The sequence below is a fragment of the Eupeodes corollae genome, chromosome 1 (assembly GCF_945859685.1).
Source record: "Eupeodes corollae chromosome 1, idEupCoro1.1, whole genome shotgun sequence".
Classification (NCBI taxonomy): domain Eukaryota; kingdom Metazoa; phylum Arthropoda; class Insecta; order Diptera; family Syrphidae; genus Eupeodes; species Eupeodes corollae.
Window position 1 is genome coordinate 168,749,832 of NC_079147.1, and position 24,141 is coordinate 168,773,972.

The 24,141-nt window shown below is 31.9% G+C and overlaps 1 protein-coding gene across 8 annotated transcripts in view; it reads left to right on the plus strand.

Moving 5' to 3' along the window:
• The window catches only part of LOC129940651 (tight junction protein ZO-1), a 188,118-nt gene that overhangs the window by 98,540 nt on the left and 65,437 nt on the right, over window positions 1-24,141 (plus strand). The window contains exon 1 of one of the 8 annotated variants that reach the window (XM_056049046.1): window positions 8,390-9,049. The exons of 6 other annotated variants lie outside the window; for them this stretch is intronic. In XM_056049046.1, the coding sequence (XP_055905021.1) occupies window positions 8,405-9,049 (645 nt within the window). In that variant the 5' untranslated portion in view covers window positions 8,390-8,404. Of the gene's footprint in view, window positions 1-8,389; window positions 9,050-22,316; window positions 23,218-24,141 lie in introns of those variants that run through there. One more of the 8 variants, XM_056049047.1, reaches the window with a different exon arrangement.

Sequence of the window (24,141 nt, forward strand, 5' to 3'; positions counted from 1 at the left end):
ATTCAACTTCGACTAAAATATCTTTTCAAAAATTTAAGATTATGGCTTTCCACTAATTTCAACTCTTAAGAAATATTGTTTTCAACATTCCGTCAAATTTTGAGAAAAATTGAATTGACAGTTTGTTTTACCAAAAATAAAAACCTAAACAAAAAAATTATTAAAAGTTGGTAAAAATTGATTTTCGGCTCAAATATCTTTTCAGAACTTTGAGATATTGGCTTTAAACTACTTTTATTTTTTATAAAATATTTTTGTCAATATTCAGTAAAATTTTGAGAAAAATCGAATTGATTGTTTTTTTTTTACAAAAAATAAAAGCTTTAAAGAAAGTTTAACAAAAGTTGGTGAAAATTGATTTTCGACTCAAATATCTTTTTAAAAATTTTAGATTGAACTAATTTTAACTTCTAGTTGAATATTGAAAAATTTTGAGAAAAATCGTATTGAAAGTTTTTTACAAAAAAAGAACTAATAAAAAACAATACTAAAACGTGGGAAAAATTTACTTTTGACTCAAATAGCTTTTCAAAAATTAAAAATATTTTCTTCAATTTTTTTTATTTCACAGAAAATATTGTTTTCGATATTCAGTAGTTTTTTTTATAAAAATCCTCAAAGAATAAGATCTACAAGACATAGTACGCAAATTTGGTAAAAATTGATGTTCGGTTCTTATATCTCTCAAATTAATTTCATTCATCCAATTTGTAAAAATTTAAGAAATGATATTTAATTTGATAAGTAATCAATGTGGGTCGCATCCCAGCCTCTTTTTTGTATCTTATTAAGAAAAGAGGTTCTTTATTTATTTCAATTCGTTAAATAGCAACGGAAGCAATACTTATACATAATACTTATAATCTAAATGAATTATTTTAAATAACATAGTTTTAAATGTAATGCTTCTTAAATTATCATTTATATACTTTACAGTTTATTATATATTGAAATCAACTGATTGAGGAGGTTATTTGATCCATAGCTTTATCTACTAAATATATGGCACATTGTTGCTGTAGTCTTATACTTGAACAACTAAAACTAAAATTTAACTGTCTTGAAGCTCATGTAGGAATTGATATTGACCCATTAATAATGCCAACTATAAAACAAAATTACGTATACTTTCTACGACTGGCGAGTGTTGAAAGGTTTATTAAAACGAGCCATTTAGAGTGACCATGGAAGAAAAAGAAGGCAAAAACTCATAAATCTACTCAGAATTGCTTCAAGTCTTGTTATATGAACTGAGTAGTAAGGTGACTACACTACACAACCATATATTAATGTATAAGTCTTACAAATGAAACAAAGAGAATCTTAAGAAAGTAAGAGTCACGAAAATCGCGAATCTTTTTAGTGCACCATTCCCTAAATATTAACAAGTCTACATTGCAAAAGTAAACAGTCAGAAGTTGATACTATACTTTTGAAAAGCTTAATGTCTTCAGCTTAAATAAATACGGACGAATTCTGTATGATTGATAACAGGTCATTTATTATTAAAATTGAACCTAAATTTCTTCCTTGAGGGACGCCAGAATTTACATCAAATTAATCCGAATACTCATTACGAAATACAACACCATACATTCTATTTTTTAAATACGATGAGATCTAATTTAAAAAGTTGGTGTTAAAACCTTAATTGTTAAGTTGAAAAAATAATGTATTGCGACACAACTTCTTAAAAGCTTTACTAAAATTAGTAAATACACAATCGACGTGTCCGCGTTTTTCAAAAACATCTAAACAAAGGACGTTAAGGTCAATAAATTTGTAATTGTAGATCTCTTTTTTACGAAACTATGCTGGTTATCAAAAAAAATATTTTAGTACAATGAAATTACTCGAAGAGTTTCGGTATCACAAATAATTTAGCTTTAGGTCTGTAGTTGATTACTTAATTTTTAGGACCTTTCTTGTGCGTGCACTTTTTAAGATTTAAGAAACTATTTGAGGACTCATGAAAAAGGACACATAACGGATATGATAAATATGCAACTCATTTTTTTAAGATGGAAAACGATACCCAATCAGAGCCTGGACTAAAACACTCATCCAATTTCATGATACTCTGCGCAACAGTATCTTCGCTTATTTTAAAATAAATTGAATTCAAGTTAGAAAAATTACTTCAGAATAAGAGGAGGAAAACGGTTGTCATCGTTTGTGATTGTGAAAGCTTCTTTCAAGAAATTTGTAGTTGACAATGAATTTGACAAAGAGTTATGGTAGCCATTAGTTTTCTTTTTTACAATTAAAGAATTTCCACCAATTATCTAGATTAGATTTAAGGTCACTTTCTATTTTATAATAAATATAACTTTATATACAGAATTAAAATACGGACCCGATTTTTACATGACCAAAAATTACGGCAAAAAATACTGCAATGTAAAAAATATGAGGAATTCTTCCTCTTCCTCGGTTCCTACGGTCGTTGTCAATTACACTCCATTTGTTAGCTCTTTAGAGAAAGCTTATGTCTTTGCTAGGCAGTTCGCCTCCAATTCAACTCTGCCAGTGAGTGTTATGACTCCGCCTGTACTTGAGCGAGTTAGTGATTCTATGGGGAAAATCTCTTGTCTGCAACTTCTATTCCAATACATTGTTTCGCTGACGATAGTACTCTTAGCTTTTCTTATTCGTTTTCAGATTCACGTCCCTCTTCTTCGGGTGTCCAACTGCAACGACAAAATATGATAAGCTCATTCAATTCCGACCTAAACAGCATTGTTCAATGGGGAATAAGAAATACCGTGCAATTTAATGCTTCGAAAACCCAATGCTGTCTTGTATCGTTAAAGCGAGATATACCCCCCTTGCCATTATCCATAGATGGTACTTGCATCGAGGAGACTGAACATCTCGATATTCTCGGTATGTGTATCACCAACCACCTTTTGTAGAACGATCACATACACCATGTCGCCAAAAATGCCGCATGATGTTTGGGTTTTCTAAGGCGATGCAAGAAGTGTTTCGCCCCCTCTGTCTGGCTGTTATCTACAAGACTTATATACGTCCAAAGCTTGAGTATAACTCCTAATCTGGGCTAGTGCTCCTGCAACTTGCTTAAGCCTCTATGGACAGCAATGAACGTAGAGTATTTAGATTTATTGGTGATATTACCATCATAAGATCATTTACGTCGCTTGAACATCGTCGAAATGTCTCTTATCTGACCCTCTTTTACCGTTATTTTAATAGTGTATGCTCTACAAAAATAGGCAGTTGCATTCAACCACAGTTCAACCATAATACTCGCGCTTCTAGGAATAAAATAAATAAATTGAGTGGCGCAACAGTCCGTTGAGAACTAGGGCCTAGTGACTTACAACTCTCAACCATTCCTGTGTGCGAGTAATGTTGTCAGGAATGGAGAGGGCCTACACTCCTACAGTTTATATGCCGAATCCCAACGGATAGTTTGAGAAAGCATTTTTTCATAACAAGAGTTACTCTTTCAATTCCTCGCAAGAGGCAGTAATCGTGAAAAGACTTTAGATGGCATAGACAGGGATCGAACCCAAGACCTCTGGCATGACAGTCAAACGCACTAACCATCATGCCACGGGTACTACTTCAAAAAATGCTCATCAATATACCCTCGAGCCCAACTTTGGTCGTACTGTCAAGTACAGAGATTCGTTCTTTAGCCTTACTATGCGAATGTAGAATGCCTTGACACACTGTCTTTCAAAGCTCTCTCTCTCCCATTCCTAGTGCTCAAACTGTGTCTGCATACTAAGGGTAAGTATTATCCCCTTGAGCGTGCGCTTATTATAAAAAAGAATAGTCGTTTTAGAATTAAAAAAGTTTTATAATCTTCATCAGCTTTATTTCTATGTTTTTGAGATGTGAATGAAATTTTTGTTTTGTTAAAACAGCTAAAGACTTTACTATAAAATGTTTTACACATGTCAATGGTACAAAACAAATTAAATGGTTCTGACTCATGCATGTCATATTAAGGGCAATATTGAGGAAATTTAAATAATTGTAAAATAAAGGTATGTGCCTGCCTCCATGATATTTAAAACTTATTTAATTAATCAGGTGCATAACTCACGCCAGTTATGAGTAAATGAATTAAGACAAAAGCATTATTAATAGAACCTGTATGAATTTTCTAAAGCTAGGTCATAAGGAGGTATATATTGTAAGGTTAAGGTCATGGTATTCTTCTTCTTCAAAACGTGTGAAGTTGCACTACAGACAGGGCTAGTCAATGGTCATAAAGAAGTAAATATTGTAAGGTTCAGGCCATGGTATTCTTCTTGAGGCAAAACGTGTGAAGTTGCACTACAGATAGGGCTGGTCAAATAGTTGAACAGACAGAGTGAGAGTAGAAAGGGACTCTAAAATTCCTAACACCAGCGTTTAACAAATGCTAATATAGAGTTGGAACCGATATTAAAATAAAAAAGAACTCCAAGTTCTCTGAAACTCTCAACCCGATGTATTGAACGCGACGATATTTTACAATCAATCGAACTTGACAATACTATTCAAAATCAAATGGGGTGGCGCAACAGTCCGTTGTGAACCAGGGCCTAGTGACTTACAACTCTCAACCATTCCTGTGTGCGAGTAATGTTGTCAGGAATGGAGGGGACCTACAATTTTATGCCGAATCCGAACGGCTAGTTTGAGAAAGCACTTTTTCATGACAAGAATTACTCTTGAAGGATTTGTCAATTCCTCGCAAGAGGCAGTACCCGCGAAAATTAATTTTTATAAATTAAGGTGGCACAGGCAGGGATTGAACCCAAGACCCCTTGCATGACAATCCAACGCACAAACCATCATGCCACGGGTACACAATACTATTACCTGACATTTAATGGGCCACCAATTTTTTTCTTTCAGTGTACATAATTACAGAAAACCTATGCCTTACTCTATAATTTCAACTAAAGTACACGTCATTGATGATTGTTTTTGTTTTAAGAACGTATCATTGTTTAACTTATGTTTTGAAATATATCAGACATTTTCCTTCTAGACATGAAATAAAGGGCGGATAAGTGGTATAGTAATAAATAAAAAAAAAATAAAACTAGAAATAAAGCATAATCTGGAAAACGTATCACTGGAAAATACCTACTTCCAATAAGAACTCAAAAATTGATTTCTTATTTAAGCTGTCAGAGTTGTTTAGTCTCCCTTCGGCAGTGATAGTTCTCAATCGATTTCGCTTTTAAATTCAATGATTAGTGTTCAATTGAAAAAAAAAATATAAAGTGATATTATAAATTAAATGCTTTACAAAATACGGTGCATAAACAAACAAAATGTCAATAATTCAATAGATATTCAGATCGACCAACAATTGAACTTTTACTTTCTATTTCTATATACTTTAGCAAAAGTGCGGGAAAATTATGTTTTAACGAGCAAAATACTTGCGTCTACTTAAACATTCCCCTTTTCTTGTCAGCTTAATTAAAGATTACAGTCTTGACTTTTTTTTAACAATTTTAACACTTTTTTCTACCAGTTGAATTGCATTAAACAGCACATTTCGCAAATGTATAACACCAGCGATAATCCACCCTCAAAATGTGTAACTTTAGGATTTATCTACATTGAAGTGTATCTCATCATCTTTCTATTTGATTAATCCGCCCCCTTTTTACTTTGTAAAGATGGTCTTCTAAAAAGTAAAGAACGCGTATTGGTTACTTGCAAAAAATACAGCGATTTATACATTTAAGAAGGAGATTGGAGTTTTTGAGTAAAGTCCACATAGTGTCCACAATTTCGAGTTTATTTCGAGGGATTATATCTATTTTTTAAGTTATCCTGCATAAAAATTCTTTTTTTTTTGAGTTATGTTTACATTGAATAGTTTTTAGTTTTGATTAATTATGAACTAACATATCATTGAAAAGCATGATATTTTACTATTGAGTTTTCGAGGATTCGTGTAAGGCTAGTTGGACAAACTTAATTAATACACATTTCATTCGTATGTAATCAATTTTAATGTATGTACAGGGTGGTTTACGGAAATAGGGACAAAAACAAAAAGATATAACTCATGAAGTTTCAGACGTACAATTTAAATACTTGTATTTTATTAATACTTTATCATAAACAAATTAGTGCCATTATAAGTTTTAAAAAGAACTTCCAGCATATGACGTCCATCTTGCAGTACGAAGAAAGTTGTTCCAACAAATGAGAGCGAATGTGTTGAAGCAAGATTTCGTCTATTAATGCAATTTCCGTTTTTATTGCATCCTTAAGTTGGTCTAGTGTACGTGGTTTTGACTGGTAAACACGTGACTCCAGATAACCCTAAAGGAAAAAATGGCACACTGTCAAGTCAGGTATGATCTAGGAAGCATATGCATTAATCTCCAAACCGAATTGTGGCGATCGCAGTGTGAGGATGTTCTCCATCTTGTTGAAAGCAGACAGTTACGGGTCCTTCTTCTACGCAACACTGATTTTAAAAAGTTATTAAGCATGGCCATGTAATGGACACTATTGACGGTCACCGTGGTTCATTGTCCCTAAAAAAGTAAGGACACACCAAACAGTCACTTTAGGGCTGTGCAACGGTCGTTCGTGGGGCTTTGAGGGTTTCCTGCAGGAAAAATATCGGAAATTGTGCTTATTTACAAAACCGTCCGTCGATGTGAAAATACGCTTCGTCAATTACGAGAGCATCTCTAATGCAATTTCTGAATGTTGGTTGTAATCCAGTGGGTTTGAACTGTTTTAAAATTGTCAACTTATATGGATGGAAAGTCAACTCGCGCTTGACGATGCTTCAAACGGAAGAACAATTAATTTGAAAAGCCTAAGTTTGTTTGCGCACCGATCGTCGTGGACTTTTTAACAGCGGCTCTTAGCATTTCAGTATTTTTGGGAGTTGTTACCGTACGCACAGGGACAGGTTGTTGTTTTTTGTAATTATTATTTCGACTTACTCACACTCAGCTTGCGTCGAGAGAAACTCATCTATGTTTAGCCCTATTCCCGTGAAGCACCTTGTATTTTGGGTGATACTTAAAATACAATTACAATTCTAAACTACAATTAATCCGCTGAAAACGTTAAACGTTTTAGTTGACTCAAGAATCAAATTTTGAAACAGTAGTTAATTCAGAAATAATTCAATAAATTTGGTATGTTAATTCTGACTTGTATCCTACACTGACCAAAAATAGATCTTATCAAAATCTATCAATTTATCATGAAATAAAAATTAGATGTGATTGGCTAGATCTTTCAAATGAAAACAAATTTAATTAAAAAATTGGAGCTTCAGAGAAGAGTATTTATATTATTTTCTGTGCTTGTATATTTTCTATCTCCAACAAATGAGCTTGTTCGTGCAATTTCGAAGTTCTTCATATTTTTATTTGTTTATTTAAATATATGTTGGTTTAACATTTTGCAATAACCCAGAATAAAAGTAAATTTTAAAAGGGCCGGTGTAAACCTTCCCCATCGTCAGGACAAATTGGATTATTATTTTTTTTCTTAAGTCTATCAAACCTCCCTTTTGGACTTGTTTTTGTCTTTCCAATGACCGACTATAGACTTTTAAAACAACATACAAAAAGAATAATGTCATATCGATTAGATTGGTTTCCTATGTGTAAAGAAAACAAGTAAATGTTGTAATTGAGAGTATTTTTTGTTTTCAATTCAGTTACGCAAAGACTTTTATATTTAACGGTTGTTAAAAGAGCAGTATCAAAAGCTTGATTTTAAAAATTATAAAATTATTTCTAAAGAAATTGACGAAATGTATATGGACAAATATATGTACTTGTATCTATTTTCTGCAATGATGTTCAACAAGTTGGAACTTTTCGACGAAACAAATTGTGTTAAGTGTTAAAATTTAGGTGTGCTAGCCAATGGTAAATCAAAACTCTTCAAGTGTCAATTGTTTTAGTTTAAAAGATAATCTTTTCTCAACGTGAAATCTCTATAAAGACATTTATCAGATTGTTTGGATTTCAATTTATCAAGAGGTTTAATATATTTAAAATAATTGGTGAAATTGTGTAATATTATGTCAAATTTAAATAAATATTCTAAAAACCTTAAAACGAGGAAATGCACCAGTTCAAACGAAACTTGATCGAAATGTGAAATGGGGTGAAGAAAAGTGTTTAACGAAAAAATATGTACGGACTTAAAAAACTGTTTTTCAACGCCAAACATCAGATATCGAAGGATTTAATGAAAATCGCCTCCTAATTTTAGCTCCATATAATTTCTGTTTAATTTTGTATTAACTAAACTATTCAATATTTCGCAAAAACTTAACACGGCAACCCTTTTTAATGTGGCATGAACTAAAGCATTGCATAATTATAGGCAACATTGACTCAGCATTAAACATTCAGTTAAAAAAGAAACAACTACAATGAAATTTTTAAAGTGCTCATCTAGGCGTCGCAGTTTTAAAGCAAAAACTTCATCATTCAATTCGCAAGGCTCTCGTCGTCATTCGGCAATCGGTTCACGTGTCATACGGCCTGGAGTTGGGAATCCGTATGTGCCAACTTTAGTTCGTCACAATGGAACCATTGGAGCATTGTATCATCCGTTTGATGATCGTATTTATACGTCGAAAATGTTTATACGCGACAGTTACATGTATCCACGCCAACCTGGTCAACCCATGGATCCTCGGTTCCCCTATGAAGTTCATGAATTTCCATTAGCAAACGCAACCAATAAGGTTCATATTGCGGGAGACTATATTCCGAATGGAAGTGTGGCGTCGCATAGACGACGTCGAAATGAGGTTGCTTCAAGTGCTGTTACGGTTGCTGCTGCTTCTACAGCCAACGCGACTCCAAATCAAGTTTATTGGATGCAAGCAGATGGTGGAGGTGGTGTAAATGAAGCTGGAAATGGAAATGGTGGAAGCCTAAAGCCACAATCCCGCAGCAATAGTCTGGGGTACATTCGAAATGTTGACGATTTGCTACGTAATGAAATACACACGAGTGCCAGTGGAAGCAGACATGGAACGCCACATTCATCACATCGCAGAAAGAAGAGGGTAAGTTCGCCATAGGTTTTCATCAGGCAAATATATTTTTTGAAATACAAAAAAAAAACGCATGACTATAATTGGGGGGAATTGGATTGGCAATTTAAGGGATAAAGGAGTAGAATTTAAGTTATTTTCGTGGAGTAGCCATCGCAACATGATGTGCTTGACGTGTGCATTGTGTCATTCAAAATACAGTGTTGGACAGAGAATTTAAGCACCACATCTTTTAATTGATTTGAAAATGCTATATGTTTGTAATCTATCAATGCTATCGAAAATATTGGATTGATGAAAAAAATAATCGTTCAAGTACATCTAAATAAAAATGTATTTCCATTTTTGTTGACGTGTTTTGATACACATTCTACCTGCGAAAGCTTTTTGCACACGAAAATTTAACAATGTAGTGGAAATTCTTGCATGGTAAAGTTTGACTACCAAATCATTGTTTTTGAAGACTTTATCGAAGACGAAATGTATTTGACTCTTTAAATAGTGTTATAGATTAAGAAAAATAGGCAATTAGGCGAAACTCTGGTATTTCTATTGATCGACGCCTGACTCCACTAAGTTTTGGAATCATTTTTAGACAAATAGAGCTGTATTAGAGCAGAAGTGCTAAGTTACAAACAGACGTGACAAAACTTTGTTTAAAAGGGCTTCTCTGGCAACCTAAGTTTCTACTTCGTAATATTTAATATATCATATTTATATTTTTATTTTTAAGATGTGTACTTATTTTTCATCCCACAGTGTAAATGAGATGAAGGTCTGGCGAGTTGGGGGAAATTAAAAGTGCTCCTGGCAATATTCAAAATTTGCAACTTCATTTAAAAAAATAAATCGAAAAGACTACGCGAGTGTTTGGGGTTTTAATTTGTGATAAATTTGTTAATTGAAAAGCAGCTTCTGCATAGCTAGAAGGTTTCTGTTGCTTAATTAGCAAGCTTCATTTTTAGCAAACCTTAGTCGCCGTCACTTCTCATTTGTTTAAAATTTTGTTTATATCCTAATAAAATGTTCAATTTGGTATAATAATTTTATTTATGTACATGTCCGTTAAAAAATAGAATTGTTTTATAAGTAACAAAGTAAATTAAGAACTAGGGCCTAGTGACTAAAACAAATCCATGGGGCACTTATCATGTCAAGAATTAATCTGGAAAGATTTGTCAATTCCTCGGAAGAGGCAGTATCTGTGCAAACATAAACTTTAGATGACACAAATAGAATTTCATTTTGTTTTATGTAACGAAAATATCTAAAATGAGTTATTTTTTAACTAGTAAATCACAACAAAACGACAACATCACATTGATTTCATAATTCTAGAAATTAGATTTCATTATGACGAATAAATGGCTATTTTGTATTTCAAATGGTCAGGCAGTATGAACTGTACATAAAAGTATGAAATGTACAAAAATGTTTAAAGAACAAACATGCTGGATGCACACACACTGATAACTTCCTGGCTGTCGATTAGTCTTGCTTAAAACGTTAACATAATATTCACATATTCACAACAATATTTTGTGTGAGATAAATAATTTAAAATCCTTCGTTGTTCGTGTTTGGATACAAAAGTTGTCAGTTGATTTTTTCTAAAAAAACAACTAAAAATTACCAAAAATATTTGCATATGATGAAATAGTTTAATTTTACAATCATTTTGTGCTGACAAAATGTTTAGTCGAGCACCAATTTAAGTAGTATTTCTTGAAAATTTGTATTTGTTATATAAATAATTATATAGATTGGACTAAGAGCAATTCGATTTTTCTCAAAATTTTACCAAATTTCAAAAACGTTATTCTTCGTTGCATAAAGTATTTCGACAAATCTATCCGATTAAAATAACTTCATATGTGAAGTTAATAAATTCATAAATTCCCTTTGCAATAATTTTCTTTTCTTACCCCTTCCTTAATTTGTTTCAATAGTACTTGACTTTTCTTCCTTAAAAAGCTTGTTTTATCGATTAGTTTTATAACCACAAGACATCTTTGATAAGGATGCCACCACCTCGACTTATTCAAAAAATTTACTATGTTATGATGCAAAGTAAAATATCGACCAACCTTTTGAAATGACATTAATTTGCATCTTTCTTTTCATTTCATTCCAATTACATTTTTTATAACATCCGTTCCCACAGTGAACAGCCAGACGATGATGATGACGACGAGACACAAGCCTTAGACACAGTCCAACTCAATCAAAAGAATATATAATCTAATCGCAAAATAAATATCTACGAAAAGAACGAGAGTTGTCCCTTTTTATCATCATCAACCAGAACCTTGTGATTTTCGTTTTCTTATGAAAAATACAAGTCAACCTGAATTAAGGTCGCTCCAATGGTGGTAAACATATTCGAGAGTTCCTTGCTTGGAGAACGTACAAACGTACAAACCATCGATAGCTACATCATAGTCGGCCAGCCAGCGCCAGTCATTGGAACAAACAAAGCAAAACCAGCTTCAGGTGAAGATTTAATTAACGTATGCACACCTGTGCTGTGCACTGTCCATGGAGCCAAAGGGATCTCGGTTAATTTCTTTTTGTTTATATGTTTTATATATATTGTTGATCTTGCAAAACCACATCAGAAAATAAGACGAGGAAATTAGAATGCTCAAAAAAAAAAAATAACACAAACGCATGCAGACACACTCCAAACAAAGTCGTAGTCGGGGGCCTCAGCGTCTAGTTTTAGTTCAATTTCAATATTATTAACTTTCAGTCTTATTTTATAGAATTAGAATAGTTATACAGTGCATAAGGATTTATGTAGGCTCTATGTAACGTTGCAAAAAGTACCAAAATAGAGCAATCTTATTACATTTATCTGTCTATCAAATCATCTGTTTGTCATAAGAAATAAAACATACAAATTTGTGTGGTGTCAATTCAAATGTCAAGTTTTGAAGAACTGATAACAAAATGCGGAATGTTTGATTCGAGTAACAAGTAGCTATATGAGTAATATTGTACCTTATTTCAGCATCCGTTCGAGGATTCAAAACGGGGGTATTAGTACAAGAATGCCCACCAGCTCCAAGCAGACGACCATCATCAAATCTTTGTTTTGCTTTCCCTAAAAATTCGTGAGTTATGAGTGCTGCCTCTCCAGCGGCAAAAAATGTCAGTATTTTTTAGGGATTTGTCTCATACTATTGGGTTTTTCTGTTTATAAAGTACTGTCCTGATGGGCGTACTTCTTTTGGGATCCTTATGTGGGTACAGTCAATGGCCCCAGCCACCTTTGGAAACTCTTATATTTGACGGAACTTGTTAATAGTTTGGCATTTAAATAAACAAAGGTCTTTTGGTAGCTAATGCTCCAATTTCGAAAATCTATATATTTTTTTAAATTCTTCGTTTCTTAGGCTCATTGGGTTGACCCATTTTTATAAACTTTCCGCCCTCTCGTTTGTAAAACGCGATCTAAATTATAAAAATCATTAATAATCGAGCTGAATTGGAAAGGCATTATTGTTTTCTTTTTAATTTTAAAAATGGAGAGAAATCAAAATGGTATTTACGAGATAATAACAATAATTTCCTTATGTAGGCTCTATTTAACCTCAAAACGCGTTCAGCTTATTATATGGGACTATGCAACCTTGCATAAGTTTTATAAATAGCATTTTTCCCTTAAGGTCATGTTAGGGATTACATAACTTTATGTAGGCTCTATACAGCTTTTTTAAATAAAGACTGTGTTTTAACTATTTTCTGTTACACCAAAAATATTGTCAATATTTTCTTTGGAAACTGTCACAAAAAATTGCAAACCTCTCAAAAATAGACGTCGAAAATTCCAAACTTAAAAAAAAAATATTGAAACATTTTCTAAATAAAGTTTGCAATTCCACGTGCTTCTTATTTTTATTTTGCTTTGTCATTTGTAATTGGATGAACCTAAATCAGCTTAAAATGAAAGAGAAAATAATTCTTTAATAATTTCGAAGTTTTAAAATGTACATAGGTAAGTGGTTAGTTAAACTAATAATTATGTATTGCATACATATACGAGTAGCATAAATTATATTTGACTCTATAATGAAGAAAAAGGGATGTACCTCTGCAAACCATTTCTCCTAAGAAGAAAATGTTTTCATCAGTTTTTAGATCGAAATGGAAATGAAATAACAGAAATAATATTGCTGTGAAAATAGTTTTTGATTGAAAGTTCTTTCGTTGGTAATTTAGAAGTGAATGTTTTTCAAATTATAGACTTTTTTGTTCCATAATACCTAATATGCGTTCTATTGGTAGTCTACAAAGTGCTTGACGACAAATGTGTTAGATATCGACAAAAAAAATCATATATCGCTCTTATACACTGTACAAAAATATATCCTCTGTTGGCGATAGAGGAAGAAGTGGGTGACATGGTCAAAGTAAAACGCTAGCAGTAATCAAGGTAGTTACGGAAAGAATCCGAAGAAATCCCCTCAGCAATCAGAGAGTTATGGCTCGAGGAATGAAAATTCAAACAAGAACGATGTGACGCCTCATAAAAAAGTCCTAGGCTTGGCACTTACCGTGGAAGTACTGAACAGCACTTGATTGAGGCTCTGCGCAAGAAAATGTTGCTTCAATGGGGAGTGTCGTATGAGGTTGTTACAAATTTTCATTTTTGTGGATTTTTAAAACAATTAAGTTAGACCTTAATTGCCGGCAAGCCTGGATTATAACGTAATGTAATGTATTGGAGAAGAATGCTTGCTGCAAGCCTTACCGAAATATTGCGTCTCTAAAAGCTGATTTGTTTAAGACAGCAGCTTCGTTTACCCCTCTGGAAATCGTTCGTGCAGCATCTATGCATGGGCGGATCGCTTAAGTTTGTATTTCAAACCTAATGGTGGCCACTTTATATAATTTTCTACAAATTTATAATTTCAACTTTATACAAAATAAATAAAGCAGAGCTGGACCATTTTTGTTTGTGAAGTCGCTTGTCTACAAAGATTATCCCAACACAATTGACGCCTTAGAAGATAATATTCGGCGCGTTATTACTTACTTACGGTCCCCAGCCATCAGAAATTGGACCTACAAAGCAGCTGTTAAATATTTTCGTTGGAACTGGTTTTGGTTTAATGTCTACAAGCATTCAATCGCTCGTCCAGAATAAGAAGTGATAAATTCGTATGAATTTTAATCTTACCAGTAAAAAATTCGGAACAAATCTATCTTTCGTATGTGGGCCTACTATAACATCGTTAAAAAGACTTCATGACTGCCACTTTATCCGCAAGGTTACATGAATTCTTTCAAAACATCGACAATTTCATATACAAGTACAAGTTTTAAAACTTAACGTTGGCATTATATCAACTGATGTACTGTTATTTTGATCAAGCTCATAATTTGTATCTTACTTCATTTTCAGAGGGATAGAACGATCCAGATTTTCTTGCCCAAATTAGAGATACAATTATATATGTTTCAATTTCATTATTTCTTTTCATATTCGAGCTTTAATGGGAAGCTGTACAACCCATCAACATTAGTTTAGCAATTATTTAATTTCTTCTAGCTAATAATTTTCTGACTACGTCCATGGCCTTGTAGTGCCAACCTTAATAGAGTTGACAGTCTGAAAAAAATGTATTTACTTCTGGTCCATTCAGGATGACTCAACGTCAGCTGTTACTTCCTGTAAGCTTAAATCTTTGGCTCTTGTGTCCAGTGGCATTAACGTATGTAGAATCCTGACAAATACATGTATGTACAAGCGTATGTGTGTATGAATATATAGCCATAAGGGAATACATACATTACATATTAGGAATTTAAATAATTTTTGCAAGGCTGGCATACGTCTTCCCTTAATGTTTTTTTTTTGTTTTGTTGGTTTCCTGTTCTAAATTACTTTTGTTTTATTTTAGGTTCTTTGCATACCTACCACCAGAGAATGAAAACTTGTGTTTATGTATTCCTATACCTTTACCTTTACCTTGGAAGGAGGAATATACCCGTTTATTAAAGGTGCGACTGTTAATGCAGAGCTATAAATATAGTCCCAAAATACGACGACTTTCTTGAATTTTATTCGGTTGTATATTTATACTTCATTTATTTTATTTTCTACTTTGGCTTAAGTTTTATACCTGAGAGCTCTCATGTAGCAGGGTAAGAGGAAAAGGGTGCACCAAGGGTACCTACATCATTAAAATTCATTTGTCATCATTCCTCAACGTGGCTATACCTTCTCGCATCTACACCTATTTTTCATGTTTTGTTGGGTTGGAATGCAACATTGTTTTGAATGTTGGTTTATGGTACTTTTAAGGTTAAAACGTGAGTAGTATGTACGTATATGTATGTTTGCAGTTGGTCTTGTTTCAATAGGAAACAAATTGGGTGGGTACATACCACTACAAGTGAGATAAAGATTTAACTTAACTCTTGGGGAACTAGAAGTGTGCCGTAAGGTTTAGGGAAATGTTAGAGGTGTTAGCCAATTCGAAAATGAATATAAATGCAATTGGGGGTGAATATAATGAGAAATCGTGATGAGGGCTTCCTATTTTAAGGGTCTTATATATGCAAAAAGGGAACAAATCGGTACGTCTTTGAATGACATTAACACAACTACTTGGATGAGGCCACACATTTTGGAACCGATTTTTTATTTAATCGATTTTTAGTCGAAAATAAATGTTTACCAATTTAAGTAGCATCTCTTAAATTTTTACAAATTGGACGAATGAAATTTATTTGAGAGATGTCAAGAACCGAACATCAATTTTTACCAAATTTTTGTACTTTTTTTAGATTTTTCTCAAAATTTTACTGAATGTTGACAACATTATTTAAAAAAAAATAAAAATAGTTTTAGTTAATCTCAAAGTTTTGAAAAGATATTTGAGTTTAAGATCAATTTTTACCACCTTTTATTATTTTTTTGTTTATGTTTTCATTATTTGTAAAAAAAACTGTCAATTCAATTTTTCTCAAAATTTTGTCGAATTTCTCAAAGTTTTGAAAAGATATTTGAGTTTAAGATCAATTTTTACCACCTTTTATTATTTTTTTGTTTATGTTTTCATTATTTGTAAAAAAAACTGTCAATTCAATTGTTCTCAAAATTTTGTCGAATGTTAAAAACAGTATTTCTTATAAGTTAAAATTAGTTGGAAGCCATTATCTCATATTTTTGAAAAGATATTTGAGTAAAAAATCAATTTTTACCAACTTTTATTAATTTTTTAAAACAACTGTCAATTCGATTTTTCTCAAAATGTTAAAAACAATATTGCTTATAAGATACAATTATTTGGAAGCCATAATCTCAAATCTTGTAAAAGATATTTGAGTCGAAAATCAATTTTTAGCAACTTTAAGTAATGTGTTTTTTAGGTTTTTATTTTTTTTATAAAAAAAAACTATTAATTCGATTTTTCTCAGAATTTTACCAGATTTTAAAAACTTAATTTTTCTTTTCAAAAAATTGTTTTGGTGATAAAATCATTTTGTATTCGTAAAATTTTCGAGGTGACAATTTTTTTCAGGTTTTTCGGTTTGTAAAAAAAATACATTAATTGGATTTTCTTTAAATATACTGGTTTGGTATCACGTTGCAATATATTATATAAAATTTAGTTCTCTCTAGCGTTTTTGGTTCGTAAGATATTTAGGGTGAACCAAACTTTTCAAATTCTTTTTAAACTGCTATGGTAAAAAAAAAATACCCACGCAATTTTCTTCATCTTTATCTGTATTATCTGTATTACAAAATTTATTTTTTCGACAACAAAAAAAACGTCCCAAACGTACGAACGTACTTACACACGCACGCACAGACAAATTTCTAAAAATCTTTTATTTCGACTCTAGAGACCTTGAAATTCGCGAAATTTCAAAATTTTCAATTTGACAAATCGGACCCATTACAATAACTTCCTATGGGAAGTTAAAAAATAGCGAATACAAGATCTTACAAGTGCGATCTTTTAAACATTTTGTATATTATATCTAAAGGAGCGTTAAAAACAACAGTTTTATTTAATTTGAAATACACGTGGGTTCCGGGAAGATTTTGACAGCTACAGAAAGAGCAAAAATATATTCTCTTAATGATCTAGGACTATCAGGATTTGACATAGTAATGACACTTAACAGAATCAAGAAAGTTATAAGCAGTCATAATGCTGATTCATGATTTAAAACGTTTGGCCAATGCTTTTTGATAAAGTTTATGAAGGTGGCAGACAAAAATGTATTATTTCCGAAAATTACTAATTTAATAAATAAATTTTGTTAAAGCATAAAATATAAATATTTCATATTTGAAATTTTTGAAATTTTATATGTGGAGCATTCTATATACTCTTTTTTAGTGGTTAATTATTTGATATTGGGAAAACCTAACGCTTGTTTCCAATTTATCCTTTCCTTTTAATAATTTTTAAATGTGAAGTACGTACCTTTCCACAGGTAGTAAACTATTTTGTTTCCACCAGCTATAATAAGCGAAAATGTATAGCCTCATCCTAGCCGTTTGCAGTGTTTACCTAGCTAACTTAAGTACTTCATACGAGAATAATTCAGAAGTTTACATTGGGAGTACAGTTCAGTTTAAACAATCGATTAAACTGTAAAATTAAAACACACAGTGTAATCAAATGCAGCCACTACTTAATGAACTGCGAAATCCGCAATAGAAATGAGAAGCTAAAACATATTCAACACATTCCCATGAGGCATGGTATAGTGGTCAAATTAACTTATGTCAAATTTAAAACAATTTTCTCCAGAAAAGTCAAAATTGCATACGCTGAGAGAAGGATTTGTGAATCTTTGAATCGTTACAAATATGCTACAAGAGACAGAAGTATGGGTCGGTTTTTAACTGCTGAAGAATATTTTTTTAAAGCAATACATAAATGCATCTACAAGTTTCATTATAAAATCATTAAATGAGTATTTATTCACTATTTATGAAAAAAAAGATGACAAACTCGTAACCAAACTTGAATCTATTCAAACATAAATATATTTAAATTTTAAATAATGTATCAAGCTAAGATTACAAAACAAAGCTACAAATTTTTCTTTGGCACTCAAGCACCAGTGCTTCTGAAACTTCTTGCATATTTTAACAAACTTCGGTCAGTTCATTCCGTCATCATGTTGATTTATAATAAAACTTAGGTATAAAGTCATACCCATACAATGATACCAGAAGGGCATATAACCGGTATCATTCAATACAATATTTTGCGCACTCACTGGGTAACTATCTTTTGCTTTAGAACTATAAACGCGAAATAAAATGTCTAAGTGGGATCGAGAGCTGAACAAAAAGCTTCGTTTTTGTGTGGAAAACTCACTTTTAGAAAGGCCAAAAACATGCACAAGAGAGATCTTTTTAAAAGAGTGGTGAGTTTAACTCATACTACCAGCAAATGATCATATAATCTACTCTTGTCATTTTTACTCAGTAAGTATTAACGCGTCGAACTGCGTCGCTAAATCACCAAAGCAGGTAGCAAAACTATTCAATTCTGAAAAGTGTCTTAGATAAATTTCGAAAATTATTCATGGGAGACTTCGGTGGAGAGTTCTCCTTCTCCCTCCTTTCCTGCACTGTCACATCTCACATCACACAAATACTTTAATAATATTTTCTCATAATGAAATACAGATACAATGAAAAACAAGAAAAATGAGTGCCTCTCGTTAGGTCTCAGCGGTATACTCGTAGAACAACAAAATCCAAAAAGCAAAACAAAATAACAACGACAACGAAAAATAAAAATAAAAACAAAATTCTTTAACATAAAACCTGCTCAAAATAGTAACTGCTTACCTCAACTTACCTAATCCATGTTTTATCGGCTTTTCTTTCTTTCGACTTTAGGTTTTGTGAGTACAGTAAAATTCCAGATATACGGATGCAACGCGTGGCGGTACCTAGTATTTTGTTAATGGCTGGGCAGAATTTAATCTTTTATATAACACGAGTTTCTTGAAGTTCGAATGCGTTCAGAAAAACACCCTTTAACAAAATTAAGAAAAATTATTTTTGTTTTTAACAAAGCAAGTTTTATCTTCTGTTTGGTCCAATGTATAAATAAAAGGACTTTCCCCTTTCTAACTTTTCGAAATCCATTTCTTGTCAGCTTTTTGTTATTTTTGTAAGTTTTCGGTGTTCTGTTTAAAAAGTTATCAGTTGAATTATTCTAAAAAATTAACTAAAATTAACCATTTTTAACTGAATGTCGAAAACAATATTTTCTCTAAGATAAATTTAGTTTGGAGCCAATATCTTTAACTTTTAAAATGATATTTAAGTCGTAAACCAATTTTTACCAACTTTTATTAATTTTTTGTAGGTTTTTATTAAAACAAAAACTGTTTACTTGATTTATCTCAAAATTTTACTGCACGTTGAAAACAATGTTTTTTATTATATCTTTAATTTTTAAAAAGCTACTTAAGTCGAATTTTTAAAAAGCTACTTAAGTCGAAAATCAATGCTGATCATATATTTTGAGTTATTTTGGGTAAACTAAAATTTGTACTTCTTTAAAATTGCTATGGTAAAAAAACTACCCACTCAAATTTTTTGGAGTCCTTATCTGTAAAACAAAATTTAAATGAAGCTCATATCTTCACTGGTTCTTGAGATATGTATGACGAAAAAAGCTTTCAGAATGTACTTATGTACGAACGTACGTTTATACGCAGGCACAGACTCAACTCTAAAAAATCTATCGACAAATGAGACCAATTAAAATAACTTCACTTTACTTTTATAAGTTGTATTACTTTTTATTAATAAAGGTATAAAGGGTAATAAAGGGTTAAGTTAGAACCAAAAATATGTGCCACTAGAAAAGTAAATGTACGGAATAAAGAAGCTCTATTGTAAGCACTTCCTTTTCCCTGTGCCTTTTATCTGTTTTTACTTTTCTGTACAATTCCTTCATCCGAAGCAACATCCTCGCGATTGAAGTTGGATGATTGTGTGGTTGGTTTTATTTTTATTTTTAAATTCTTTTAGGTTTAAAGTTCCTGTTTGGAATAGGTCGACCTACCATCAAAATCCGACCAAAGGCCTCGTCAGCTAAACCTAGACTAATACACCTTTCTGTAAGGTTTGACTTTACTTATTCTTATTTTGTTTGATTTTTGTTCGGTTCGTTTTTGCTCTAATAGAAAGACTTCCATTAATCCTGGACCGACTATTGTATACTTGTCGGATTTACTTGAGCCTCAGCATTAATATTGCCTTGTAAAAAGTAAAAGAGAAAAAGGTAAGTGACATCGTTGTCTGAATTTCTTTCCATGCATATAATACGTATCGATTTTCAGTGGTAATAGGCTTATACAAAAATTGAAAGGGTTCGACAGGGGTCTACTTGGGGGTTAAAAAGATACTATTGATTGAGTTGATGCCTTGAAAAATAGTTTAATAAACAAAATACTAGAACATAATTATATCGATCTAGTTTTCTTTTCATTTTTGCTTTAAAGAGTAATGGTTTTGTATACATCTTTTGAACAATTAAATGTTTCAAATGTATTTAAACGAAATAAATACAAATCAGTAAAATTCAAAAAATAATTTGAGCAACAAATTCTAACAGTATGTGTTGTTGGCTAGATTGTTTTAGTAGAGTGCTTAAAATTTATTTCTGAAACTGTTAACAAAAATTAAAATCAAATATTTGAATATTTGTGGGATGCGACCAGGGATGAAGGGGCCCTACAGTTTTAAGCCGATTTCGTACGGCAAATTTGTGAAAGCACTTTTCATGACAAGAATTACTCTTGGAGGATTTGTCAATTCCTCTCAAGGGCACAGGTAGGGATTAAACCCAAGACCCCTACGCACTATGACTAAAACACAAACACGCTTCGCCTGACTTTTACGAGTTCAGGCATACGAATTCAATGCATGCTATCACAATGAAGCTTCGACCTCACGTTTTATTTGACAATCGTAAGAAAATAACGTAATGTTACGTAATGTGGCTTCAAACGGAAGCTCTAGTTAAAATTTGATGAACAGCTCCACTGCTGTAAAAAAGTCAATCAACAAAATACATTTGTTTTGGAGGGATTCCCATTGGTTAATAAAGGCTATGTATGCTAATTCGGCGATAAATTTAATTTTTTCGATTTCAAAACTCATATTTTTTTCTTATTTTGAGACAAAATAACAGCTGCTAATGACAGAAGTGCCATTTTAGAAATGCCATATTGGGAGTGTCATTCAAAGCAACCTCGAAGCATGCCCAACGTAACACAGACGAAGCCGAAGCAGAAGCGTGTTTGTGTTTCAGGCATTAACCATTATGTACTACTTCAATTCAAATGAAATGCTTTTATATTATTAAGGATACAATTTTCAGTTTATTAACTAGCAATATTAAAATCATGGCAAAAAGAAAACTTTCAGTTTAAACACGCTCCAGTTGTCAAATAAGGTAGTAAACTTTATGTGGGGCACTTCATTCTCATTCTCATGTACGATGTACCCCTACCAAACTCTTCAATTATTGTGTCCTCACCTCAAACTCTTTGAAATGGTTTCGAATTTAACCCAATTCTTTTCTTTTTCTCACCCACACTAAAAATAAAAAGGGACCCATAACCTAACCCCGTTCTACTGCTGTGCTCTATTTTTGTATTCAAAAAAAAAAAATTGTCTTTGTAAGTAAAACCTATAGAAGAAGAGGTGTCATCGCATATGCCCCTTTAATCCTATTTCTTTTTACTTTGATTTCCTGAACCACCACAAAAGTTCAGCATTTACGTGTAAATTTAAAAAAAAATCCATCAAATGCACATCTTACAGGTATTTAATTCCTATATTGAGTACCTATGTCTTTTCTCTTGCTTCTTCTTTCTCTTCCAAAAAACCACTTTCAGAATCCCTACGAACGAGCCAGTTGATATAACTAAAATGCATGTCCTTATTCCCGCTTCAAACCCCTGCAAATCCTCAATCTTAGATTGCATTCCTGGACTAAAGTTGTTCGTTCGTTCTCGCTTTTTCTAACCAACTATTTAACATTGGTTTCCTCTTCACTCTTCCTATCTTACAATGGCTTTGGAGTTTGGTTAGGTAGGGCCTTTTGGTAGGTTGTTGTCATTGTAGTCGTCGTTCGAAAATGCTATTTCTACACAAAATGAAATTAAAAAAAAAAAAACAGAAAAACTCTCCACAAGGTATAGCTGTGTCTCAAGCAGTGGCAGCCAAGCAAGCAACATTGCTTCAAGTTGTTATTCGGTTTGGTAAGTTGAATCTATAGACGGGGAAATCTTGGCTAAAGCACTCAATGTGGCAAAGCGTCCATTTCAGATAGAGTTTGTCGTTACGTGGAGTGTGGTCGAGATTTGTTTGTTGTTTTTGTGTCAATAGATTCAAATGGCTTAAGAATTGGAATCTAATATTTCTTGTTCAATATAAAACGAAAGAAATCAACAAAAAGAAATATAATTCGATGTTTAAAAACCTATTGTTTTCAACCTTATTCGAGACCACCGTCTGACGCGATAATATGAAATTCAAATTAATATTTTTGAATTATATAAGCTTTCATCAAATGTGCCGTTTATACCATTTTATACCATTAAAATAAAAATCAAACTAAGGTGCCTTAAAACCAATAATATAAATATACTTGTATATTCAAAAAATCGTGTATTAAAAATTGAAAAAAAAAAATGTTACAAGTGCCTGTAGTTGTTCACAACCTGTTGCGTTGCCATATTGATATTTTAGTTTTTGTTCAGTTTTCTTTTCTGTTCTTCTTGAATCGAAGGGTGTTTTCTTTCTTTTCTGTGTTGTAACTTCCATACTTACTTTGTTTGAGTGGGAATGTTAAAAAAAAAAAATTATAAATCGAGTTTGAAATGAAATTCAAACAATGTGAGAAGTAATATTCGTAAATGAATATAAATTTATTTCTATTTTCTATAAACTATCGTGAAATCATAATTTACCTGTGAAACGAGTGATTTAAATCTATCAACACGCATACATTTATATTTGGAATAACACGGATAGTCCACTTTTAACACACAGTTAAAGATATTTGAAAAAAAGCAAAACAAAATATACACCAACCATGGATATAGTCGGTTCGCCATCTTCGAATTCTATAGCCTTACCCAATAATCATTTTCGAAATGAATCTCAGGTAATTTTCTTGACTTATTTACACCTCGATTCAATTGCGAAGGTACAATTTTTATGCACAAGATAATACATTTTAGGACATTTATTGAAATTGTAATTGTTTAAGATACATTATAATTCATAAAAGTGTAAAATTTATTAAAGTCGAATAAACGGTCTTATCGAAAACTTGCTAAAAAGGGAAACTTCTCACTTTCAACCGTAAATGACTTACTTTAGCAAAAATAATTTGTGGAGATGTTTTAGGTTGATTTTTTTTTAAATAAATACAAATATATATAAGATTCATGACATTTGAAAAATATTTAAGCATTGTATCTATTCAGATGAAGTGTAGTGTACTTCAAATTATATTTCTACCTGGAAATATAACATTGATTGAATAAATATTTTCTTTTAAGAATTAACAAATATTTTAAGTTACAAAGAATCTTAAAACATGGGTGCGTTATTGACAGGTAGTTGAGTGGATTTATGTATTCGATGTGTTTTTTTTGTTTTCTTCGAAACATTCCCACCATCAGCAGAGACAGATTATTTGGAAATTATTGGCCTTGTTATTGTGTCAATAACTAACATTTTGTGTGATTACTAAATATTTTAAGCTAAAGTATAAAAGCTGTCAAAACGAGTAAATACCAAATGCCAAGTTTTACACGCCTTATTTCAAAATGAAAGCTGTCAATATGCTTTTATATATTTTCATAGGGAAATCAAATAGAAAACAGATCAGTTACAAATTCTAAAATGTGTTATAAATTTAATTTATTTTAAAATGAATTTATTTTTGAAAATTTCTTAACTCTTGAAACTTATTAAGTTAAAGGGAATGATCATTTTTTTTAAATATCATAGAAGAAAACAAGACTTGCAATGAATCGAAATAGGTATTCGAGTATCTAATTCATTTAAAGAGTTCTTCCTC